Genomic DNA, 24,839 nt, shown 5'->3' on the forward strand with positions numbered 1-24,839 from the left:
TGGACATACTCTTCACAAACTTGTTGGTTAATGGAGTTATAACAAGTTAGATCAGCTGGCTGCTTCATTCTGTAACATACAACAGAAGAACAATGGTTGTGAGTCTACTTCTGCCATCATATTATCTCTGGTTTTGAGTGCTTGACTGTGTTCTTTAGGAATTGTTTAAAAAAAGAAGACATGGAACAGAAATATAAAAATAGAGAGGTCCTTGGAGGGGTATTGCTTTAAAAGGGAGACAGAAGGTGTAGATCTTTTTTAAAACAAGCAGCAGAAATCCAAATGATGCTCAATACAGGTGACAGCAGTTCACTCTTGTGTATTAATAGTACATACATACTCTTGTATTCTTTTCATTTTTGTCTTGAAAGTGCTGCAGCTCTCCTCTTCCTTAGTTTCCACTTCTATTTCTTTCTTGTCTCTCTTTTTTTTTTTATTTTTTTATTTTTTATTTTTTTTTAAGTGAAATTACCTGTTACGGCTGAGCAAACCTAACAGCTTACCACTGGCCAAAGGGGGAAATCCCATACCCTGCTTCAGCTTTGGCATTTCTTGGATCTTGCACTTATACATAAATACTTAATACATAAACCCAATTAAAAAAAAAAAAAAAGTTCAGTTTTTTCAAAAGCCATTTTTGGTGTTCATTTGTTGAAAAAGTTCATTTTTCAAAAGCCATTGTTTGCTTGGTTAGCTTTCTGGGTTAGCGAGCTGGGATGGCTCCTCACAGGCTCCACTAAGTGTCAGTGCTGGCACAAAGAGGAAAGAAGGAACTTCATGGCTGGTAGTGCAGGAAAAGAGAGGAGAGCCAGATTCACCCCTTTTTCATTGCATCTGGATGTTAGTCAATGTTAAGTCATAACACATAACTTACCCCTGTCTTAAATAGCAAAGATGGAGAGCTTCACTTTTCTCTTTGTCCACTTTCAGCACTTTTATCTTTGGACTACACCCTTAAACAGTAGTGTTTAAAATTCTGTCGTTATCTGTGCATACCAGCACTCAAGCTTGATGTTTAGATATTTAAAAGTAAACATACCTTTCAAATCCTCTTTTAGATCGGGATGTAAGTTTAAAAAATGTTTAAAAATTTAAAAACAAACTTTCAAACCCCAGATTTACTTTCTTCAGCACCCTCCCTAATTCTGATTTATTCTGTAGTATTTGTTTAGCCAGTTCTACAATCCTTTCTCTATAGAAGAAAAAAACATTCTGAGGAGTGTCATAGGAAAAAAAAGTCCTTGAATATTCTGTGGGATTCTGAGTGTCTGATCCAAAAAGTCAGTCGAAACAAAGAGAGTGTGTCCAGTTGGCATTGAGCTCTGGAGGATGATTGCAGCAAGCTTTGGTGTTGTTCTATTTAAAGACTAAAAGCTGGATCATCTGAAGATTGTAGGACCCTAATTGCTATTCTACCTGCCAAGTCCAGCCAGCATATTCAGCTTCTGTCTGATCCTCAAATACCTGCAGACCTTCACCACCAAATTTTGCCAGTGAAATCTCTTTGCATTGCAGGCAGGTCTCTATCTAAGCCAAAAAGCTGTAAAACAAGACATAAGCCCCAATGGATTCATATAGCACTTTTTCCCTACCTCTGTCTTATGTAAGGCTGGATCCAGTCTGACATTTTCCGAAGTCCTGTCCGCAGAAGTGTTCTCCCCATTGACCATTTAGCTGCACTCCTCTGCTTGCCACCTTTTTCCCATTTGCCATCAGCATGTCCTAGTCACAAGAGGGGATGGAGTCATTGCTCAGTGTGTTTTGCTGGAGGTGTTGCATTATGCATGGAAAACGATTGTCCCATGGATAGAGAGAGGGAGAGAAGCACTGTCTAGCTGAAAGGCTGAAACATACACTAAGACTATGCAGGTAAATTCTCTTAACAAGAAAGCTATCAAGTAAAATTGCTGACTTAAGTGACCAGAACACCAGAAGAGTGGTATACAGCAGAGAATCTGGAGAGAAAACACATGAAAGTCCCTTAAAAAGAATCCTAAATGATTTATTCTTTTCCTTAGCATTCAGTAAGAAACTCCTAGAATGGTGCAGTCCATGCACAGACCACTGTGTATTGTCTTCCTAGACATCTGCCTTTCCTTGACATTGTACAGGGAGTGACAGTGCTTTACTCAGAGCTCTGGATTCTGGTAGGAGACAGACTGCCTGAGAATTAGGCATTCTTATCTTGACATCATCTGTGGTGAACCTAGTTTTAAGCAGGAACTGTTTCTTCATCAAGGACATGGTCATCAAGGACATGGTCAGTACCTCATTAATAAAATCTCTAGTTGGACTGTAGCCAGGATGTTCAAAAGTGCTAAGAAGTAATGAATTTGGGTTTATATTGGCTGTTAATGTTATAAACAGAGGATACAGTTACAATGTTGTGATCAACAAGAGCTAAAGCACCAGGAATTAGAACTCCAAGAATCATGAGGTTAGCTTAAAAAAAAGCCACTTTTACTTTATCCTTTTTTTATTTTTTATTTATTTATTTATTTATTTTTACTTTTTATTTGTCCCTAGTTTTATTTTTACTTAGCTGCACTGGAGTTGTGTTTTTGAACTTTTTTTTTTTTTTTTAACAAGGGCTAAAAGACTTTTTTCTCTTCTTTCTTTTTTTTTTTTTTTTTTTTTAATCAAAGTTTTTCTATTGTAAGCATAAGACTGCAAGTTGGAGCTTTAAGCAAACAACAAATATCTTAAGAGCTGGCAACGGTGAAGTCATTGTCAAAAGGAGAGAATCCAATTTTCTCTAACGCTTTTCTGTAACTGGGTCACCTTGTCCATTCACTGGTTTGCTGCCAGCATTTTCTGTTTTCTAAGTCATATATGCTATTATAATTTGTAGCAGGCAGCAGAGCAGATAATGAGGAAGAGGAAGAAGAGGAGGAGGAGGAAGGCTCAGAATCAAGTAGTCCTGTTTCTTACCAGATGAAGCCTCCTCCAGAAGGATGTTGCACTACTGATGGTAAGAAATACACTAAACATGCTATCTGAAGGCCTTTTTGCCCTATTGAAAAGGGTAGGATTGGGACTCTTTCCCCTGTAACTCATTATAATGAGATCATTTATATGGTGTAGAAATCCTAAAAATGTCAGTGTTCATTATCTGCTAGACAAATCTGTATTGTTCCTGGTTGCTTTTACATTTTTGCAAGCTCTTACAAAGTGTGTCAGATAAGCATTTGTGTTAAAATACCTGGCACGAGGACAGAATTTCTGTTCTGTTAGGCAAGGTTCAGTTTGCTGGCATGACATTTGCTAAAATGAGTGTGGCAATTTTTAGGCTTTATCATCACTTTTTCCTACTTAAAATGTACCTCGTTCAATGTTGCTGTAAAAAAAATATTCTGAAAACCAGTAAATTTCACTAGATATAAAGAACTATTATCTGCATTTTTGAATGTATGACCAAAGTTATGATAACATTAGTCCCATAAATATGATGTGCAACATCATCATGAAAATGTGGATTTTCAGATTTGTTTTTTATTGTCCTCATAGTATTTGGTTATGGCTGACCAAAAGGCAGGGAAGAAAACTGTCTCTTAGTTTGCCATTCACCTCGGAGGATACAACTCTGCTTTTCATAAAAAATATTGGAAGCTCTTTAATAAAGACAACTGTGTGTATTAAACAACAAAAAAATCTTGTCAGTTTAAAATACATTAAATTGATTTTTTCTAGGTTTCTGCCAGGCTGGTAAAGATTTGAGACTGGTTTCAATTTCCAATGAACATATCGAGGTGCCATCAGGGTTTTTACTTGTTGGTGCGAAGTCACCAAATTTACCTGATCACCTTTTAGTGTGTGCTGTGGATAAAAGATTCCTGCCAGATGACAATGGGCGCAATGCCCTGTTGGGTAAGTGTCTGTGGTTGAAGTAAGTGGATGCTTCTGTGGTCTGCAATTAATTGCTAGTCTTTTTTGTAGAGTGAGTTCAGCAGATCTTATTTCTGTTCCATTTGTATAGTAACTCTCGGTGGTGATGCTCAACAAGATAACAACTCAGAGCTGGCTATGCTTGCTCTATTTAGAAAGATACGGAGGAAGCCAGTTCATTAGAAATGCTTCATCACCTTCTATCCATTAGTCCAAGAATTAAGTCATAGTCTAGACAGTTTATGTCCTAGTTGCTGAAACTACACATCTGGTCACTGGACTAGTAGATTTTAGCTTTCCAAATACTGACATACTTGGACAGACTGTAGGTCTGTCAAAGTGAACCTTTTTGGCTACTATATATATGTAAACAGTTTGACAATTGTTTGTACTATAAAAAATTATGATAATTTCCATTCATCTCTTTAGGGTAGGGATCATGTTCTCCATTGCATATAAATAATAGTATCGCTTCTGGATCCTAACCCATGACTTTTTGCTATTATCACAGTAAACATAAATGGTTACAAGTTGAAATTTTTCCTTTATGTATAATCAGGTAATACTGCATGTTTCAATTCAATCTTATAATACACAGTATTTTAAGAAAAGAAAAACAAAGTAGGATACTTACAATTTTCTTGCCTTTCATCCATTTGTCTAACTTCTGACATAAACTAGGTCCTTCTACCTATTTTTGTTACAGCCCTTCTGATTGCTATTAAACCTCATCCAAATCAACACAATTGGGGTGATCTGCAGTCACGTGAATAAATGAACTAAATACTGATGTAATTAAAATGGAATAGTTTTTACATTGGGACAAATTGTATATAACCTGAGGGAGAACTCTTTTTTTCAGTCAGGTATTCCTGGGTTCTTAAGTATTATTTTTCTTAGTTAACCAAAAATGCCTCATCATTTATTTATGTACCAGTCTGAGCTTTAAATAGCAAAAAGGAACCATTTGTCCTTATTTCCTTTAACCAATTTCTCTCACAAACACTGAGGGATATGCCGTGAACTCAGTTGTTTTCTCAGACTGAGCCACTCTTCAAGGCATTTGTGATGGCAGCACGGTGTGAAGGTGGATAATGTAATTCTATGTACAGTGATTTCTTTCCTCATGTGATCTTGCAGAGTTGTGTTGGTCACAGTACATTTGAACAGTGATTGTAAAAGAATTAAGAGGATTATAAATCACCCACGTGTTGTCATTTTAAAGATAAAGACAGGAATGTTGTACCACTCAAGTCATTCAGTGCTAGCACTATTAACAGCTTAAGCTCCTTAGGCTGTTAGCAGGGAGGAAGTAGTGTATCTGTTAATTGCTTGCTAAACAAGAACAGAAAAAGGCAACAGGAACATAACTGAGAGGTTTTTATATTACTTGCATCTCAGCTTGCTTATTTAATACTGTTTTAGTTTTCTGAAACCATTTATATGCTTATTTTTGGCTGATTTACATTTAGACATCAGTGAATCACGATCTTTTGCAAAGAATTTTAGTAATAACTTTTGTGTATACTATAACAAGCTTAAATCTGTAAGAACCTGTAATCCAAAGACCTGTAAGTTGGAAAAAAAATGTTTTCAGTCTCTATAATCTGGTGAAAAAACATGATGTATCTCATTGACATGAGGACAGCATACTGTTACTACAATCGATTGTACTACTACATGGCTCCAGTAGATCTGGTAGAAATGATTGTTTGATTCTGATTTTCATACACTGATGCAAGTCAAATCAGGGGAGATAAAATTAGAAGCAGACATCAAGAGTCTCAGTTAGAGACATGTAGTAAGCTAAAAGACAACTGTTTTAAACTCTCTGCCTATTAGGATTACACCTCTGTATTGTGCTAGTTTTAAGATGAAAACTTTTCATAGACTCCTACTATGAAGAGTGGAAGGTCTATTTACTATCTTTTATTATCTTTGTTTCAAAAGATAGGAAAGAAGGCTTACTTTTGTATTCTGGCTTTAGGCCATTCTGCCTTCAAAGATCTTAGCCTTCCAGAAAGCGGTCCCTGAAGCATGTCTGAATTTATAGGGAAATTGAAATTAATTTGTTTAGAATTGAAATGAGATGTCATTGTGAGTCAGAGTATGTCCTACTATGTCCTGCTCTTTCGCTAAGGCTTATTGGTGATTCTGGCATATCACTTGTAACCCTTGAACCATATTCTTTCATAATTTCTTATTTTTTCTCTTAATATACTTGGTTTCTGTAAGGCAGTTATAACTCAGTATTGTAGGCTTTGTTGTTGTATGTTGTTGTAGTTCATTTTTTTTCCCCCAAAGAATTTATTTGCAGGGAAAGGCACAAGTGAAATAACCAATATTTTCCTGATTTCTCATGGTCCACCTGCATACGTTTGCGAAGATGCCTGTGGAACGTACAAAAATTCCGGAAGAAAACAAAATGTCTCTGTAGTTTCCTGACCAGCTTTTGACTTATGGTCTTGTTCCCATTAGGGGCTGTTAATATGACTCTGGGGCATGAGCCATTTTATTGATTATGCTAATAAGTTGTCCCACCAATCAAGGCATTTATGCTTATGATTTGAAAGTCATTTCTGTTGGAGACTGAGGTTGTTTTGTTTCTTTGGTTTTACAGTTGATATATTATTCCACAGGGGAAAAAAAAAAAAAGCAAACAAACAAAAACAAAACAAAACAAAAAACAGTTTTCTGGAAAGGGCTATATTTTTCTTAAGTAAAAAGTTGTCTGCATTTGAGGAGACTGAGAATGTACTGTGCATGTTTCTATTAATCAAGTTACACACCAAGTTTCACTACTCTGCAAAATAAACTAAAGTTTTGCCTTTAGGAAGCTGTTTCTTGTTCTTTCGTAGCCTGAAGGAATGCGTAGATGGAGGAAGAACTTCTGTGATAGTGCAATATTTATTGTTTTCTAATAAAAGAAGCCAATGCAGCAAATATGTACCACTCCCAAAGGTTTCTCTCTTTTGTTACCCCCCACCCCCTTCCAGTTCTCACTCATAAGGAGAGTCTCTCATGATGAACAAAGCAGCTATTCACCCACCATTTTCCTTCCGAAAAGACCAAACAGCTGCCCACTTTCCTAGCAGGGAATAAGAAATCCTTTTTTTTTAGAGTGGGTCCCTGAGGTCAGAATGACAGAGGAAAAGATTAGTTTGCTTGCATTTTAAGCTGTGTGTAAGATGAAAACATTGCAGTATGAAATACGGCACTTCTATTAAAATATACAATGTTCTATTCAGCTTTTGTAATAGTAGTGAGTTTCTGTACCGTGGAGCTTTCTAGCTTGACCGTATTCATTTCATTTATTTTTAAAACGCAGTACTTCAGTCTTCAAATTTAGAGGTACTGAACGGGAGGGAAAAATGTGGAGCATTGTCAATGTTTTTGTGCTTTTTGCTTGCGCATAGAATTGAAGAGAAGAAATATTTTTGTTGAACAGTTGAAAAAACAATTTTTTTGTGTTAAGCAAGTTGCCAACTTTTCACAAAAATATTAACATTACATAAATATTAACATTAATTAAAACCCCATTAGTCATTTAGAAGAGAAACAGGAAGAAAATTTTCAGTTGGACCAACATGTGAAAGATTAGATTATGAAATATTAGATGGATATCCTTCCACCTTGAATTCCCCTGTTTACCCTTAGCACAAGCTCACTGTTAATCCAAAGGAGCCATTGCCCAATGATGAGGTAGGGCAGTCTTCATACCCTTCTAGTCCAAGGTCCCTCTACTGATCATGGGGTCCCTCCTGGGGAAGTGGTTTTTAAATTATGAGTAATTGATCACTGTGATGTGGGCACATTCAAGCAAATACATGTGATAAAATATCAGACACAAGCAAATACCTTCTGATTAAACAATCTTCAGAGGGTAACGGCCTTAAGTCACTACTGAACTGAGCTGAATTTGAACTGGTGACCTAAAGGTGGAAGGCTTAGCCCCTAAATTCCAGGCATTGATTTCTAATTCTCTTGTGAAATCAATCTCATGACATAGATATATTGAGTCACCTTATGGCTGCCCTGACTCGCCTGACCTTTGTCCTTTCTATAATATATGGAAGAATATTTAATGCAGCCTGTTTATGAAACAAGCTGTCCTCTCCATCAGCTGCTACCTCTGGTTATGGCATCTGAACAGGGCACACACAGAATGGGGGAGTCTCTCATGACAAACACTGTTTTCAGTGTCACTCAATCTGCTACGTAAGTGCTGTAAGCAAGGTCGGCAGTAGATGTTTCTTCAGTCTGAAAGTTAGCCCTGGAAAGAGTAATGACTGGACATCATTGTATTGCATTGAAATTATAAAGTCATGATATGTGGTATCTGAAGCCAGGGCTGAGCTGTGTTAGTAAGGCAATGACTGTCATCAAAAAAAGTGTCAGTCAGAATGAATGGGATGAAAAACAGTGTTGGCAGGAGCTTACCAGAAAGGATTTAGTTCAGCTCAGAGAAGATGGGGAGATTTGATGAGAAAGATGTTAGTTTGGCTTAAATGGAAAACAAACAAACAAAAAAACAACCTTCTAAAATGTTCTCCAATAATTTTTCAAAACAAGACTTCAGGTCTGTTGAATTCTTTCTAGGCCTCACCTCTATGCTATACTTGGTGAAAACTAATTTTCCAGTAGACCTGGTGCAGTAGACTCTGCCCAGTAGACAGAGTTTAAGATAGATGAATAAGGACACAAGAGGTTGCTTCAGGTAGAAGTTATTGTCTGTTAGATATGTCTTAGGCTGATGATAGTTTACAAGAGTTATCAGTACTGGCTGATCTAAAGTCCACATGAAAAGACTTTATATCCACTGCCAAACTTTCTGTTCTGCACATATTTCCACCTGTAGCTTTGGCAAGTTGCTGGACACTCTCAGCAAAACAGTGAAACCTAAAAAGGGTGCAAGCATTTCCATTTTACTTTTGGAAATGGTCCCCTCATGCTTCTATTTGGAAACAAATAAGGGCTTGTAAGTGGCAACCTAACCAAAATTGCAATGTTGCTGGTCATGCTCAATATTCCTCAAAGATGTACAGGAAGCTTTCATTTGCCAGTAGAAGCATTTTCAGTAGTTTCTTAACGTGCATAAAATACATACAAACTCTACAGCTTTTACCACATCCATTCTAGTTTTGTTTCCTTTTGTTGTTGCTTTTATTGCAGCAAATGAAGGTTCTGTGATGTTAGACAGATGCTTTTGTGTTGACTGATACAACACAGAGGATTCTGCAGAGTCATGACTTGTCCTGATTTTATGATCCTACCTACTAGCATCAGGGATATAATAGACAGCTCTCAGTAGTTATTATCCACTTGTTCCCATAGACACCAGATCAATTGCCACATTAACTTAGATTTTTAATTAATTCTTCTGAGCCCTTTGAAAACTAATGAAAGTACTCAGGTTATAGATCAAGCAACAGGTGTTTACAAAGCACTATGCTTGCATTTTAGTTCGCTTTTCTTAAGAAGAAAAAGAAATACTGACCATTAATTTGAAAACATAATTTGCCTCAAATGTGGTGGAAATTATCGTTCTCATAAATGGCTCTTAATTTTATCTACCATATTATTTAGCCTGTACTGCAGTTACATTGTTTATTTCCAATGCTATTTTCCATCCATTGTGTTAAATTCATTTCCTTTATTTTATTTTTTCCATCTTTCGATTCACTGAACTCACCCTTTCAATTTCAAATTCCTTTGATAACACATCAAGATGTCCGTTAGATGTGATTAAAATAAACGAAACCTTCATGCTTCAAGGCACATGTAGAGAATAGAGAGAAATGTTCATGGGAAACATTACCTTCTAATTGCACACTATAAGATTTCTTTGGAAGTTGTAAATATTTTCAGATAGTTTCATTGGTCTTATGCAGTACTATATTTCTTATGGCAATACTTTAGAAAATGGAAAACTAAAGTTCCGTAAGAAGAAAAGGGAGATGGTCCTAATCATCTGTTCAAGGAATGTTCCTTATTTATGGTGATAATGCCATCACCATCATGAACTCCTCTTTGAGGCTCAAACTTTGTACCTCAGAATGAGAGGAAATGGCAGTATCCCTGGAAGTGCCCCATTAAGCCTGAGTACAATAAGCTCCTTTACGTGCAAGGACTGTGTCTCTGTCATGTTCTGTAAAGTTACAGACATATTTTTTTTCCGTAATCACAGATAGCTTAAACTGTTGTGAAGTGCTAACACAGTCCAGCCGCATAATTTGAGACAGCTACTTTAAATCAATAGCCCAAGAAAGCATTAGTATTTTTCCTCTCTAAACAAGCATCTGTAGTAGGAACTTGGTTCTTAATTATACTTGTATCTAATTAAATATAATAGATTAAATATACTTGATTTCTTGAGACTTAATTGCAGGCTTAATTTCAATGAAAGTTAAAAAAATAAGTGAAATGCAATGCTTCATAGGTAGGTAATAAGAGATATTGTTATTTTCTTTTCAAGTGGGAGAAAATGGAAATATGGTTTATTTTAATTTTTTTTACTCTCTTTTTTTTTTTCTTTATGGAGCTATGTTTTTTCAATTCGCTTGCAGAAATGCAACACAGAGAACTTAGTATGGATTTTTTTCTGGAGGATAATATTAATAAAAAGCTCAATCTATTAAAAAAATACTCTTTTTCTCCAGAGAATAGTCATGTTTTGATGTTATTAATAGCGACAAACCTGTCTCATTGGATTATATGTATTGTTTATTTTATCAGGCTTCTCTGGCAATTGTGTTGGCTGTGGCAAGAAAGGTTTCTGCTACTTTACAGAATTCTCAAATCATATTAATCTTAAACTGACCACTCAGCCCAAGAAACAGAAACACTTAAAGTATTATCTGGTCAGGAATGCACAGGGAGCTCTGACCAAAGGATCTGTAATCTGCTGGAAAGGAGCAGGTAAGATAATGAAGCTGTCTTACTCGAGCTCTGGTTTTCATCATCCAAGCTTGGATATCACAGGGACTGGCGTCTGTGTAAAACCTAAGATGTATCAGTTGAAAGAAAGGCTCCTTAAAGTGCAGCTGTAAAAAGCAAATGAGTACCCTAATACAAGGATGGCATGTTTGATGCCATCAGTTCCTCCCGTCTAAGTGCTGTAGCCTTTAAGTAATTCATGTGTGAAATTATCAAATCAGATATGCAGAGAAAAGCAACTATTGCTGTTGTCAGTGGATAACAAGTTCCTTTTTTCTTAAGAGTTCAGAGGCCGACAGTCTTCTTCCAGCACCTGTTCGAGCACATTGTTCCAACTGCCAGAAAGTTCGGGCCTCTCTGGAAGCATCTCAAGTGAGCCTCTCCCAGCAGCAAATCCAAATACTCCAGCTGGGACTCAACAAACAGGTACTGCTTAGAAAGAAAACACTCTGGGTTACTGTAGTTTTACAATTTTTTATTATTTTACTGGGTTATGTAGTTTTACTATTGTGTCTGTGCATATCTGTCTTCATTTGTATGAACAGAGAGAGAAAGAAATAAGCACACTACCACATAAAATAAAGCAAATTGAATATGTACAGAGGTATCATTCAAATAAAAAAAAAACAAACCAGAATCATGCTGTCAAGGCTTCTTTCTGTCCATTTTTTTCCCTTACGTTTATGTATAAAAGTTTAGCAAATAATAAACTAGCCAGGTGTTCTGAAGCTTGTTCATAACTAAGGCAAACCACATTTTTAAGAGCCTTTTATTATTATTATTATTTTTTAAAGTGGCGAAGAATAGGTATTTCTTGCAATAGGTGTTTTCTTGTTCCAGTCTATTTTATGCTATAATCAGAATTCCCTTTATTGCTGAGATTGTATGGACATTAGCTTAAAAGCTTCTGAGCCTTTTATTCTGTGAAGAAAAGCAGCTTTAATATTAAAAGATAAAGTAATGATTAATATCTGTAACTTCCTTGTATTAACAATGCTTTCTGAAACATTTACTTTTCCATTAGCCTTACATAAATAAAAGGTGATGGATGGTAGAGGTTAAAGTGATCTCTCCGAGCTTCTTCATAATGAATAGTCTCTTGTGACTGTTACAGAGATTCACATATGAGAACTGAGGCACAGCTGTTGGTGGTTATATTCTGTCTGAGGGACAGAAGCCAGTTAAATAGTTGTGATCTGGAATGCTGGTACCCCTCCAGAACAAATCATTAATCTCTTTATAATAGCAGTATTGGCATTTGTTTGCCAGAGGTTACATATTTAAAAAGATACATTAATTACAAGCATATTTGGCTTGCAAAAACATCTCTTTTTTAATGCAGCACACTTAAAATGATGTTTGGAAGCAGGATGTCAATCTGAGTTGAAGTTGAGGACATTTTTAGTAAATTTTAAACAACAAAGCCTGGACTCTTTTACTCTCTTTGCTAGTTCTTAAGTAAACTTCGTATAAGAGCTAGGGTGAACCTGCAAAGAATCTAAAGGATCTGAAATTATGTATTTAATTGCAGACTGGGATTTTACCCAGGCACGTAGGAATCAGACAGCAATAATCTGGTATGAGATCACAAGTGGCTTTATGTTATTCAGCATTGCATTCACTGAGCAGATCCTGATGGCTCTGTTAAAGTCAATGATCATTTAATTATATTAACTGGGGATCTTGACCTAGAAACATTTATTGTATATAACATTTATTTTATTGCCAGCTGCAGGCATAGATCATATTCCTTCAACAGCAGCTTTCAGCTCCACAGTGTATAATGGCAAGGAATCTCCTAAACAACAGTTGGTGAAAAATAACCTGTCCGCTTTGACAAGACCATCAGTATTAGGTATTTATATGGATCTGTTGTTTAATAACCCTTAACTCTATATTCTATGTGTATAATAGATATCATCATTACAATTTTCTCCATGAATAGAAATTACTCTTCCCTTCCAAGTCTTTTGTGACCATAACACTCCTTTTTTTTGTATGTTAATTTTCAGAAAAAATTGTTGATATGATTTTAGCCATAGCTTTTCTACAGCTGAGGTTATTAATTGGGAGTTTGTCATTGCAACTTACAATTGATATCATTTTAGAGAAGTACGGACTGGACTCTTATTCTATGTTCTTAAAGAATGTATTTGTTTACATCAATCTCACCTTACAGGTTTTGTGCAGGGAATTAAGAAAGATTGATAAGTAACCACACATAGATAATTTCTGTGTTGCAGTTCACCTTGGGATGTACTTGCCACTTTGACAAGTAGCTCCAAATTAAAGAAATTTTCCTCATTGAACCATTATTATCATGATTTGTGTTAACTGTTTTCTGTCACAAACTGTGTATTATGTCACTGACTTGTTTGAGCAAGAAAGTTCTTTTTAGTCTTTACTATGCCTAGAAACGTGTTATATCTCTGTTTTAGAATAAATCTTCCCAAGTTGCCCTGCTAGTATCTCAGCCAAATTCTTTCTCTGCCCATTCAGGTTCTTGATCTCTTTCTTGCATGCAGCAACATGTTCTCAGTAAACTGATCTTGCCAATTAATTTCAGACGGGTTACCTTCACATGTCAACATATTAGATAATCCTGCAGGAAGGAGTAAGGCATTTTCAAAAGTACTTTGTATTACACTAAATGTCTTGAAGTTACACTTTTATCACAACCTTATGCCAGGAAACTAAATGACAGAATGATTAGAACAAATGGCTAAATACTGCCCTCACATGGTAGTAGTTTAAAGGACAAAGTGATTCTTAACGTGTACATAAGGCTGTTCTGCAAATGATCGAACTTATTCTAAATCTGAAGATTTCTGGTTTACTTTTGATTTTAATATCCTTTGCAAAAGCAAAAAACAAAAAAAACCAACAACAGCATTATATAAAAGTATATATATGGATATATATATATATATATATGGATATATAATATGTTCTTACTCCATTTTGAATTTCATATGGGACTAACCATTTGGCAAGCAGATATTGACCTGCAAGTGTGAAGTAGTTTTGGGTTTTACATATTAACGTGTATAAGTAGAAACAACTCAGTCCTTCAAGATGCTGAGCAATTCCTGAAGGAGTATCAACTCTCAATAATTAGAAATACTTGATATTAGTGGAAACTCATCATTTTAGGAGTTTGGAGGAGTGCCCAAGAAGACTGAAGAAAGTAATGAAAAAAGTTTCAAGATTGTAATGGTCATGGGCTCCCAGGAAAACTGTGGGAAAGTTGGTTATGGTTTTACAGACAGATGTGTTGGAGCTAAAGGTGGATAGGAGGAAAGTGCAGAAGTCATTTACTTGGAGTTAGTATAGAATGTCAAAATCAAAAACTGTAACCACCAGGAAGTATAAAAATCCTGACAACAGAAAAATTGTTATAAAGAACTCTAATCTTTGTTAATACCACGATAAAACCATTGAAAATGTTATTTAGCATTATGTTACATGAAATGCAGTACCATGTATTTAGAAGTAAAAGGAGCAAAACGCCCATAGTGTTGACTTCAAAGTATTAATACAACTAAACGCTCATCGTACACCTCATTACTTGTTAGTACATTGCTCTTAGTACGGAGTAAACGTTGACATAAAATAGATTAAGTCTCCAAGATGATTAAGAGATCTCTGCACCAAACATTTTCCAGGTCTTTAAGCAGAAGATAGAAAAGGAAAACACAAGCCATAAGAAATGATTATGCTCATGGAGTTGACCCTATTTACCACAGTACTTAATACAGTCTATCGACACATATTGAATTATCATGAACACAAATGAATACATTCTCTTCTAATATTTTTCTGATATATTATTGTTATTCAGGCACTTTAACAAATTCAGGGCCTCCAAAAAAACGTCATAAAGGTTGGTCACCAGAATCCCCATCATCTACTGAAACCTGGAACTTGCAGCTCAACCCACAAGTTCCAAATAGAATTAAAAATGGTAAGCTATACCCAAGGTAATGATGATGTTCATTTCATTATTCAGAAAATAATGGGGGAAAAGAAGCAATATTTTAAAGATACATGCAAATTCTCAGTACAGTTTTGAAATGAGTTTAATACCTACATTGCCAGAATTATTTATGTGCTTCATTTCCATTTATTTCTCTTTGAGGTGTCTGGGCTTAAGTCTCATTAGGATCCAATCATTGAGTCATTATTAACAAACTGCAACACATGCCTGTATCTATCTTTAGACGCCTAAACACCTTTGGGAAATTAAAGTTAGTGTCATAAGTTAGGTCAATATATCATCCATTGTTTCACTTATCTGTCACAGTCTTCTTGGCACTTGGAGTTTATAGCCTAGATACAAACTAGAATGACATGGAGTGAAACAAACCAGCTTTCCCCAGAATGTGTCCTTTCAATGTGTTCTTGTTTAAATTAAAATTACCATAAATAAGTTAGTATTGAACAAATGCTGAATCTTTTTTTTTTTTTTTTTTTTTTCTGAGTAGCAAGAAATCCTATTTAGAATCTGTAAAACTAGATGTATCATACAAGGCCATGAATCATTCGTTTTTATTGACTTCACGTATGTCTCTATATTCATGCATTTGTTAGCTGAAAAAGTTTATCAATATATATTTTTTTAAATCTTTGGATGCATGTGCAACATTTAAAGCCACAATATAATTCATCCTCCAAGAAAATGAGCTTGTAGCTTGGTTGTAGTAACACTTCATGAAATGTGTGATATAACCACAAAATTATGTAACACTGATACCAAATGTGGATTTAAGAAGATGCTGAATAACGTTTCTTTGAGGAAATCATTATTAGACTTGACACCAGTAATATTATGTGTAAAATCGTAGATGGAGGAAGCCTATCATCTTTACCACATTCTGCTTTGGTGGGGCCAGCCTCATCTCCGATGGTGGGCTCAGGAGAACCGGTCTCAGTTCCTGACAACTTGCTGAAAATCTGTAAAGCAAAGCCAGTTATTTTTAAAGGTAAAAAAAAAACAACCCAAACACTCAACAGGACCTTATGTATTTTTTTATAAGAGATGCAAAGATAAATCCTACTGCCAAATACTGCTTAACCTCTCACTTGTTAAATATCTACTATTAAAAACTGTTTAATTCACATACAGAAAATTATGAAATTAATGTGATATGTACAAATATTGTTCATTTCACAGGTCATGGAAACTTCCCATATCTTTGTGGGAACATTAATGATGTGATAGTGAGTCCTTTGCTATACACCTGTTACAGAAATTCACAGTCTTTATCCAGAGCATATGAACAATATGGTGCATCCACAATACAGCCTATTTCAGAGGAAATGCAGCTCTTACTGACTGTCTACTACCTTGTTCAGCTAGGTAAGATTATTTTCTAAAGCTAAATAATTTGTTGTTCTTGAAGACCAGACAGATTGAAATATAACCATAAAAATTTCATCTTTTCCTATAATTTGGGACTTCAGCAATTAAAAATAAAAAGTAAAACAGCTGTAATTCATTGTTTTTGCACACAGTCCATGGTTTAGAAGTAGTATTACGCTGACTCAGGCAGTACTCAACCTCTTAAGTATTTCTAATAGCCAGGCTCCAATTATGGCAGTTTTACTTGAGCCTCACAACAACACTTCAAAATGAAAGATAAGGTTTGCATCTTCCAATGTCAGTAGGCATGCTTGCATAAATCTGAAACATGACCATCTCTAAAAAAATACTTATTTTGAAAAACAAATGTTTTTAACTCAACAGCTTTGTTCATTTATTTTGTAATACGAACACTTTCCTCTTAAATTTTTTTTTAGCCTCAGACCAGGTCCCTCTGATTGAAGATTTGGAACAAATATTCATGCGTTCATGGCGGGAATCACACCTATCTGAAATCCGGCAGTACCAACAGGCAATTCCACAGACCTTTCCTCAAGTGCCTAGCCAGATCGCACCAGTGACTTCGGCCCAGCTTCCCTGGCTGGCAGGCCTGGCAGCTAGCTCCTGCAATGACAGCGTCCACATCATCGAGTGCAGCTACTCTCTGGCTGAAGGGCTTTCAGAAATGTTTAAATTGCTCATTGAAGGAAAATTAATAAAGACAAACTACGTGGTGATCATATGTGCTAGTAGAAATCGAGGCATTGATTCCTGCATTGTGATAACAGGTGAGATCCCAAGGGTGTATCTCCAGGCAAAACTGAACCTTTCAGTGTGATGAGAAGGTTCAGTAAACCAGCAAACCAGAGCATTCACCAACAAGTAATGGGTTTTGATGAACCCAAGCTCATATAGCAAAGTTGTGTCTCTTCCCCAGTGATTGCATTCTGCATGAATTATGTGTTCTTATCAAGGCATCCAAGACAACACTACTACAAATCATGGCAAGTTACCAGCACACACACTGTGTCAAGCTCTCCTGCTATGTGTGACTGGGATATTATGTGAGTGGAGGACCGAACATTTTCTTAGCTTCTAAAATATGGTCTTTCAACCTTATTGCCTTCAACAACCTGTTGAGAGCTATGCTGATAAGTTATTTGAATAGCCATACAAAGATTCATTAATATCTTTAACTATTTGCATGCTCTTTTTGTATCCTGTGTCAACAAGTATCTCCTAAAATGGAAAAGAAACATATAGAATTATAAAATGTGAATCTATCTTACAGATGGATGGTGCATACAAGTGTAGGAGAGAAAAAAGATGGATCTCTGTCACTTTTATGGGGGAAGGATTCATTTAGCTGGGATCTATTTTTATTATGACTTAGAACATTTTTACTTTAGTTTGAAGTGCTTTCAGAATGACTTTTTTTTTTTTTTCTTTTAGGAAAGTATCAGGCAAGAGTCCTGTCTGAGGGCATGCTTACTCCTTCAGACTACCAAAAAGAAGTTAACTATCAGCTGGTCACAGGGAAAGTGGAAACTCTGGGGTCCTTCTTTAGCACCCTCTGCCCAGGTACATAATATGCTACAAACAGCCGTGTTTCCAAGTCCCTGAATCTTTTAAGTAAGTGAAAATAGCTGTACTACTTTTCCACTAGCAAGACACTATTAGAAATAAACAAAAAATACAGGAAAAAGTTGTGAAAGTACATTTGAATTGAAGTTCCTCCTAAAAGTGTCAGTTTCTAAAATCCCTTAGTTTCATGAAAATATGCCAGTGGGTAGCTGAACACATTACACTTAGGTATGCACATCCATTCATACAATATGCAAGTCTATATCCATGTGAACGGATATAGATTCTTTTGCCAAAAGCGCATAATTCATTTAGACCATGATAGAAAGAATTATGTCACTGAAGGAAAAATTTGTCCTTTGAACTTATCATACTGTGAGCTTGATTGTAATGCATGGGAAAGAAAAGAAAATTTCAGAGAGCCAGGGTTACTGGATCATTTTTTAACTGAGCATACTGAAGATTACTGCAAGCAGGATTATCTGGGAATAGATTCAGCCACATGGAAGGTGTAACTACATCACACAACTACAGCAAATGCAGCATGCTTGTCTGTGTAAAAGGCATGTCACCATCCCCTTTGCCACTCATATCACACCAATAAATCTGTACTTAGGAGGCAAGAACACTTATGGAGACGTTGTGGTATTTTGACTAGTCACTTAAGAGAAACCTGTTTTCCTAGAACCACCATGTAGTGTCAGTTTCTCTGTTCCCAATATCTTCAAGGTATGGTTCTCAGAATCACTTTTGCTACTGTTTGGGCAGAACAAGTAAATGAATGTCCTAAAAGGAGTTGCCATCTACATCCATGGGATTGCACTTCACAGGGCAGACCCTGCCATTCTAAGCCCTGCAGCAGACATGTTCAAACATCTTTTCAACTGCTGAGAAAATACTAAGTCCTCTGAACAGGCACATTGTATTTTCTGCACATCTATCATCTGTAAGCTGGGTCCCTGCTGGATAGAATAGGATGTATTTGCAGATGTGCTTAGTTCAGTAAGACATACCTTGCTTGCTTCAGCATTGTATGTAGCTACAAAACTCTCATTTCTCTTACAGCTTTACAGGGAATAATTATTATACCTTTTTCTCTCTCTCAAAAATGTTAAAGATGTAATAATATTTATGCTCTGCATGAGATTTTCAAAACCTTGTAATCCTTATTAGCAAACACTGGAGCTCAATGATCAGAACATAAACTAAGTCACTTTCAAGTCTTTGTTGTTGCTGATTTAGATCAGGGTCTTGGAGCTATTTTTCTGATATCTTCTATAAATGTCCTAGGCAGAGGTCTGCATAGCTGATCTGTCATTCCCTGGCCTGATATACATTTTATTAGTATTAATACAATAGAAAATGATGAGGATTCCTGTACAAAGTAGCCAGTAAGCTAAGGGCAGGACAACTACCTAGCATATATAAAGCTCTTAAGACCTACAAAAAAAAGTCGGTATGAAATGCAGCTGTTATTAACCTGGATGTTTATACCACTATACTTTCATTTTGATAGAGGGTGACATTGATCTTTTGCTGGAGAAATTTTATCAGGAAAACCAAGGGCACATCTCTTCATCGCTGTCTGCTTCAGTGAATAAATCAACAGCAATGAATGGAACTGGAGCAGCTGTGTGTACAAGTAAGGAGTACCTTCTAAACAGGTAACAGAGTCAGGTACTTGAAAATAGGTCTTTAGGTGTGCAGTTAGATACTTCTGGGCAGAGTCCTAGGCTCTTGAAAAATTCTGTCCTGAGGTGATCAGGAACTTATGTCTTGGGATATGCAGATTTACACTTCTGCTTCATTCCATCAGGTACTGTACTCCCTGAAGCTCTAAGTCTTACTTCTGTGGCAGCAGAATGCTGTTGCACAAGTTCAGTTTCAGCTCTTCAATATTTAAGGGATTTACAGGACCAAAATGCCCCAGTGCAGAAAGATTTCTTTTCATGTTCCATATAGATTTTCAAAAATTGGAACTTTGACTTATAAGCAAAGAACCTTAAAGTATAGCTCAGTTATTCTTTGCCAGGCTCTAAGATTTTGCATTAGGTTAGACTTTGCGTGTATATCTAAACGGAATTTTGTCACTTTCCAGGTTATGAGATTGAACAGCATCAGATTCGTCCATTCCAGCTAGCAGTGGCTCAGAAACTGTTGTCTCATATTTGCTCAATTGCTGACTCCAGCACTCAAAATCTTGATTTGGGTTCCTTCGAGAAAATTGATTTCTTGATTTGTGTTCCACCCTCTGAAGTGACCTATCAGCAGACTTTGTTTCATCTCTGGCACTCAGGTGCTTATTTTATTTGGAATTACAGTAAAACCATTAAAAACATTTGTATCTGGAAATACTGATGTTTGTTCCATTTCTTTAGGTATTTTATTAGAACTTGGATTAGAAAAGGAGCACCTTACAAAGCAGAGGGTAGAACAGTATGTTATGAAACTAGATGCAGACGCCCAGATTAAGTTCAAAGTCTTTTTACAAAACTCTATGCAGAATCCACACACACTGTTTGTCTTAATCCATGATCACGCACACTGGGATCTAATGAGGTAAGAAAACTGTAACTTCAGAAAAATTGTTATTGTTTGCATTAGCTCTCAAGATCAGATTTATGATTTATGTCTTCCTTCATCTCTCTTTGCATCTTTCTGCTAACTCTCTCCATGCGTTGAATAAATGTGTTTTTTTTATAGGTTCTTCACGACTTATTTTCGTTCTGCTTATTATATTATGTCTCAGTGGAACATTTCAGCTTTCCTTACTCACCATTCTTATCTTCTTTCAGCCACAGCTATCTTTTTTTCTGGCTGGTTGTCATTTGTTCAAAGCAAAGCTTCCTGTGAAAGTACACAAAATTCATTATCCTCTGTCAGTGTCCTCTGGACTGTAGAACATGCAGACACCCTCCACAGTGACTAGACAACTAGTGAGCCAACACTACTGCTTATTTTTTTTTTAACTTTGTAGGAATTGAGTGTTTCTGTGTGTAGATGTTTTCAGGTACATGTCTCAAGGGAGCAGGGAGATTTCTGTCCAATGTTCACCAAGCTCCCTGTCGGTTCACCTGCATAGCTCATCGCTTCCCTCACAGAGCCCTGTTTCTTTGCCTTCTTAGCAGTCTGCCTGTTGAGAAGATGGGCTGCTTTTGCTTTGTATCTCCTGAGGCACTGGGGAAGTTGGAAAATGTATTGAATTCCAGAAACACCAGCATGTTCCAACTTTGCTAACATCATAGTGTTTCTGAAACCAAAACCATAGTGTTCCTGAATTTTGCTTGTGAATGAAATGACAAGGTCTCGGCTTTCATACGGGTTAACAACCAGTGTTTTCATCAAACCTGTATTTTTGCATGTGTGAGGGTTTCCTGTTCAACTCTTCTATATCTTAGGAACTTACATGATGGCCCTTAAGGCATATAACTCATATAACTGAGTGATAGGGATGTACCTGTATTGCTACTAAGCTCTGACATTTTTTTCCTTTTATCTAGAAAAGACATGTAAGTGGCAAATATTGAAACAATTATTCTGTACAGCAGGATTCATGCCCCCTAACTGAAGTCAGTTAAGTAAGGTGCCTAAAAGAGGAGTTTAACTGCCTGGGATTGCCCACGTAGACACAACAGAGACACAGGCATTTCTGAAAGCTGGCATAGGTCTTGGGTGGAAACAACAAATTCCTGGAATTACTTATCTCTATGTGTTGATAACAGGAGCTTACACTGACTAGGTTTGTAACATGGTCACTGCAAGTAAATGCCAAAAATTAAATATCATGAATTTGGACTGAAGTCTTACTCTGGAGCAATGAATTGACTGTAGGTGTTCTATGATACCGGCATTTGCCTTAACAATAACTACTCTTCCTTTTTGTAATAGATGTGTCACAGGTAGCTTCCCTCTGTCTTTCTGTTGTACTGACTTACAGCCTGTCATTTTCTATCTTGATTTTGTAGGCAAGAATTATATCGTCTCAGGGGCAGTTCTAACAATCTGGCCAAATTTAGTAGAGGACTATGTGATTATTTGTAACTGCCATAACGTCAGCTTCCTTTCATCCTTTCTCTTTCATATTCTGGTGGTTGTAAGAAACTGGTAATTTGCTAGCTAGGGAGTTAACGAGTCCTATAGAAATTTTCAGCTGCACTGAAATATTTTGCATTTCTTTTGCCATCCTTCTATACAACAAAAGCAGGGTAAAGAATAGAGTCCGAAGTTCCTTGTATATGTTTAACTTCAATTTCACATCCCGGTTAAAGCTATCCCATGGACCCAAATGTTCCCTTGTGCCAATCACTTTGGAGAGTTTTGGATTTCTTTTTTGCAGTGCTATGCATAGCCTTTATCCTCAAACAGAACTGTCTACAGGACTTGTTGATAGACTGTTGAACTGCAGGGAGGTGAAAGAGGCGCCAAATATTGTGACACTCCATGTGACTTCCTTCCCCTATGCGCTCCAGACTCAGCATACTCATATCAGCCCTTACAATGAGATCCACTGGCCTTCTTCATACAGCAATGTAAGATGGATGCTTTGAGGTGCTTTTCAAGCTTTTCATAAGCTATTTTACATTTATATACTTGGTAAAACTTTGGAGGCCCCATGATTTTTTGTGGACAAGAATGATGTTTGCATGGCATCTTTTTGTTTGTTTGTTTGTCTGTTTAGTTTGTGACAATTTTTTGTTTGTTTGTTTGTTCTTTTTTTTTTAACCCTTGCTTATTCTGTCATTTCTTGCCTTTTATTTTATTTTTTTTTAATTCCTTTTATATCTCCTATAAACTGTAGTAGCTTTGCTAAAAGTCTTTGAGCTACATAAATGGAAACCACCTGAAAATCATCAACATCTGAAAAGTAGATACATGAATTTTCTTGATACGTGTGCATATTTTACCTGCATAGCTCTTCTGTCTGTACTTATGTATATATGGGGAGAGAGTAGAGAGAAAAAGAAACAGGGAAAAATGGAGTCAAACTTCTTTCCTTTCAAAAAAATTAGTTGTTTCTTTCTCTCTTTGTTTTAGTATGCATCTGAGTGTATGTATGCTTGTTAGAGAATGTGACTGCAAATATATCAGATAGCAATGATTAATCAATTGTACATTAATAATTGCTAGTTTTAAATTGGTATTGCTTCCTTTGTTTTAGGGTGTAGATTTATACCATGAGAACAAGAAATACTTTGGACTGTCAGAGTTCATTGAATCCACTCTTTCTGGCCATAGTATTCCACTGCTTCGGTACGACAGCTCTTTTGAAGCAATGGTCATGGCTTTGGGAAAGAGGTACAGTACACTCCTTGGTTTAACAATGGAAATTTAGGAAGTGTATTTTTCTAGTGTCTTGAGTTACTAGCTAGAAACCTTTCTTTCTTTTTTCTCGCTGTTCCACAAATCAACTGTGTATACAAGGGCATTTCACTTGTTCATATTTTCTTTAATCTTTTTTTGCATATGTTTGGCCTGTAATCTAACTAGTCTAGGCTGCCTCTTACCATGAACATGCACATTGTTCAGCCTGTTTTAATGTGTGTACTTGGATGGGACTAGTAGTTACTTCTATATTACAATAATCTGAAATTACATTATCAGATTATTATAATAATTTCAGATGCATTCTCACTGTTGTCCAGTATTATCCCTTGCTGACTCTGGCTGATTTTGTTGTGTATTATTTGTGTATACTGCATAAATGGACCACAAAGAGAAGGAGATATTTCACTATGTTTTGTGCATTTAAATCAGTGGTAAAAAGCTTCATGGCATCATCACAGTTTGAAAAGACATCAACAGTTAAGTTTCCTTGGTCCTTGCAAAACAAGTCTAGAATCACTGCACATGAATGCATACAACTGTGAATAAACTCTTTGGGATCTGTGACAAGAAAGTCAGGACAAGTAGAATCTTGTGAATTCATATTGGTAACTGACAGACAGAAAATGTCAACACAGCTTCTGGGGCTTGCTACCGGGTGCTGTGGAGATCTGATCACACACATCAGGTGCATTTCTGAGCAAGCCATAGTATCACTTTGTACTGCGCACTCAGGTTTCCTTGCTATGAAAACCAGAGCACAGGAAGCTCTTACGTGTCCATGTTTCTCCCTGCTGTAGAGTGGGGATTGAGACAGGGTGTACCTGGGCTCAGAAATACAGAGTGCTCATTGAAAGTTGCCTATATATTGAGCCTATTGGAAACAAGTCTGGGGCTTTAGTAAGAAAACAAGAGAAAAAAAACACCTAAGGATAACACATCATGAAGAATACTGTTCTCATTGACAAATGCCTTTATTTTGATCGATGGTATTACTGAGTGCATTAGCAAATATTCTGTGATAAATTTTGTAACAGCAGTAAAGTATTGTTTACTTGAAGTGATGTAACATTACTGAACTCTTTGCTTATTAAATCTGTACTGAGAAATAGAGAGACAACATCAGTTCTGATTGTGTAATGATGTATTGCAAAAACTATCAAATTGCACTTTGGTGAGAGTCTGTTGTACAGTAAATATGAAGGATTCTTTACAGGAGGAAATCCTAAGTTTACTATATTATGGAGAACATTAGCTTTTTCACTTTAGTCTTTAATACTTCACTATTTAATTCGCCATTTATTTCAGGTTTCCCAGATTACACAGTGCAGTGATAAGGACTTTTGTCCTCATACAACACTACTCTGCAGCTATGATGGCAGTGTGTGGTCTTTCTCAGATGAAGAATTACACCTCAGTTGAAACTCTGGAAATCACCCAAAACCTAATAAACTCTTCAAGACAATGTCCTAGTGGTCATGGCCTCATGGTAGTGTTGAGAATTCCATGTACCCCGCTGGCTGCAGTGGCATATGAACGTCTGTATAATGTAAGGGAAAGACTAGCCCTTGAAGATAACTTTGAAATAATCTTGGGAAATCCTAATTCTGGAATCACAATAGGGAAGCACTTTGTGGAGCAACTAAAGGTAACTTGCAGAATGAAATATGAGTGGGAAGTTTCATTAGATGGGTAGGTGGGGAGACTTTATTGGTGAGAGTTATGGTTGTAAGCTGAAGTGTGGTTCTTA

The 24,839-nt window shown here is 36.4% G+C and overlaps 1 protein-coding gene across 5 annotated transcripts in view; it reads left to right on the forward strand.

Annotated features, from left to right (window-relative positions):
• Window positions 1-24,839, forward strand: part of GREB1 (growth regulating estrogen receptor binding 1) — a 96,505-nt gene that overhangs the window by 42,046 nt on the left and 29,620 nt on the right. For all 5 annotated transcript variants that reach the window (XM_013172640.3, XM_013172634.3, XM_066994940.1 and 2 more), the window contains 16 exons: window positions 2,852-2,971; window positions 3,691-3,867; window positions 10,621-10,803; window positions 11,104-11,247; window positions 12,551-12,676; window positions 14,663-14,785; window positions 15,666-15,803; window positions 15,995-16,180; window positions 16,621-16,971; window positions 17,636-17,764; window positions 19,284-19,409; window positions 19,866-20,063; window positions 20,146-20,326; window positions 22,104-22,296; window positions 22,926-23,062; window positions 24,398-24,737. In XM_013172640.3, the coding sequence (XP_013028094.2) occupies window positions 2,852-2,971; window positions 3,691-3,867; window positions 10,621-10,803; window positions 11,104-11,247; window positions 12,551-12,676; window positions 14,663-14,785; window positions 15,666-15,803; window positions 15,995-16,180; window positions 16,621-16,971; window positions 17,636-17,764; window positions 19,284-19,409; window positions 19,866-20,063; window positions 20,146-20,326; window positions 22,104-22,296; window positions 22,926-23,062; window positions 24,398-24,737 (2,852 nt within the window). The remainder of the gene's footprint in view (window positions 1-2,851; window positions 2,972-3,690; window positions 3,868-10,620; window positions 10,804-11,103; window positions 11,248-12,550; window positions 12,677-14,662; window positions 14,786-15,665; window positions 15,804-15,994; window positions 16,181-16,620; window positions 16,972-17,635; window positions 17,765-19,283; window positions 19,410-19,865; window positions 20,064-20,145; window positions 20,327-22,103; window positions 22,297-22,925; window positions 23,063-24,397; window positions 24,738-24,839) is intronic.

The sequence above is a fragment of the Anser cygnoides genome, chromosome 3 (assembly GCF_040182565.1).
Source record: "Anser cygnoides isolate HZ-2024a breed goose chromosome 3, Taihu_goose_T2T_genome, whole genome shotgun sequence".
NCBI lineage: Eukaryota > Metazoa > Chordata > Aves > Anseriformes > Anatidae > Anser > Anser cygnoides.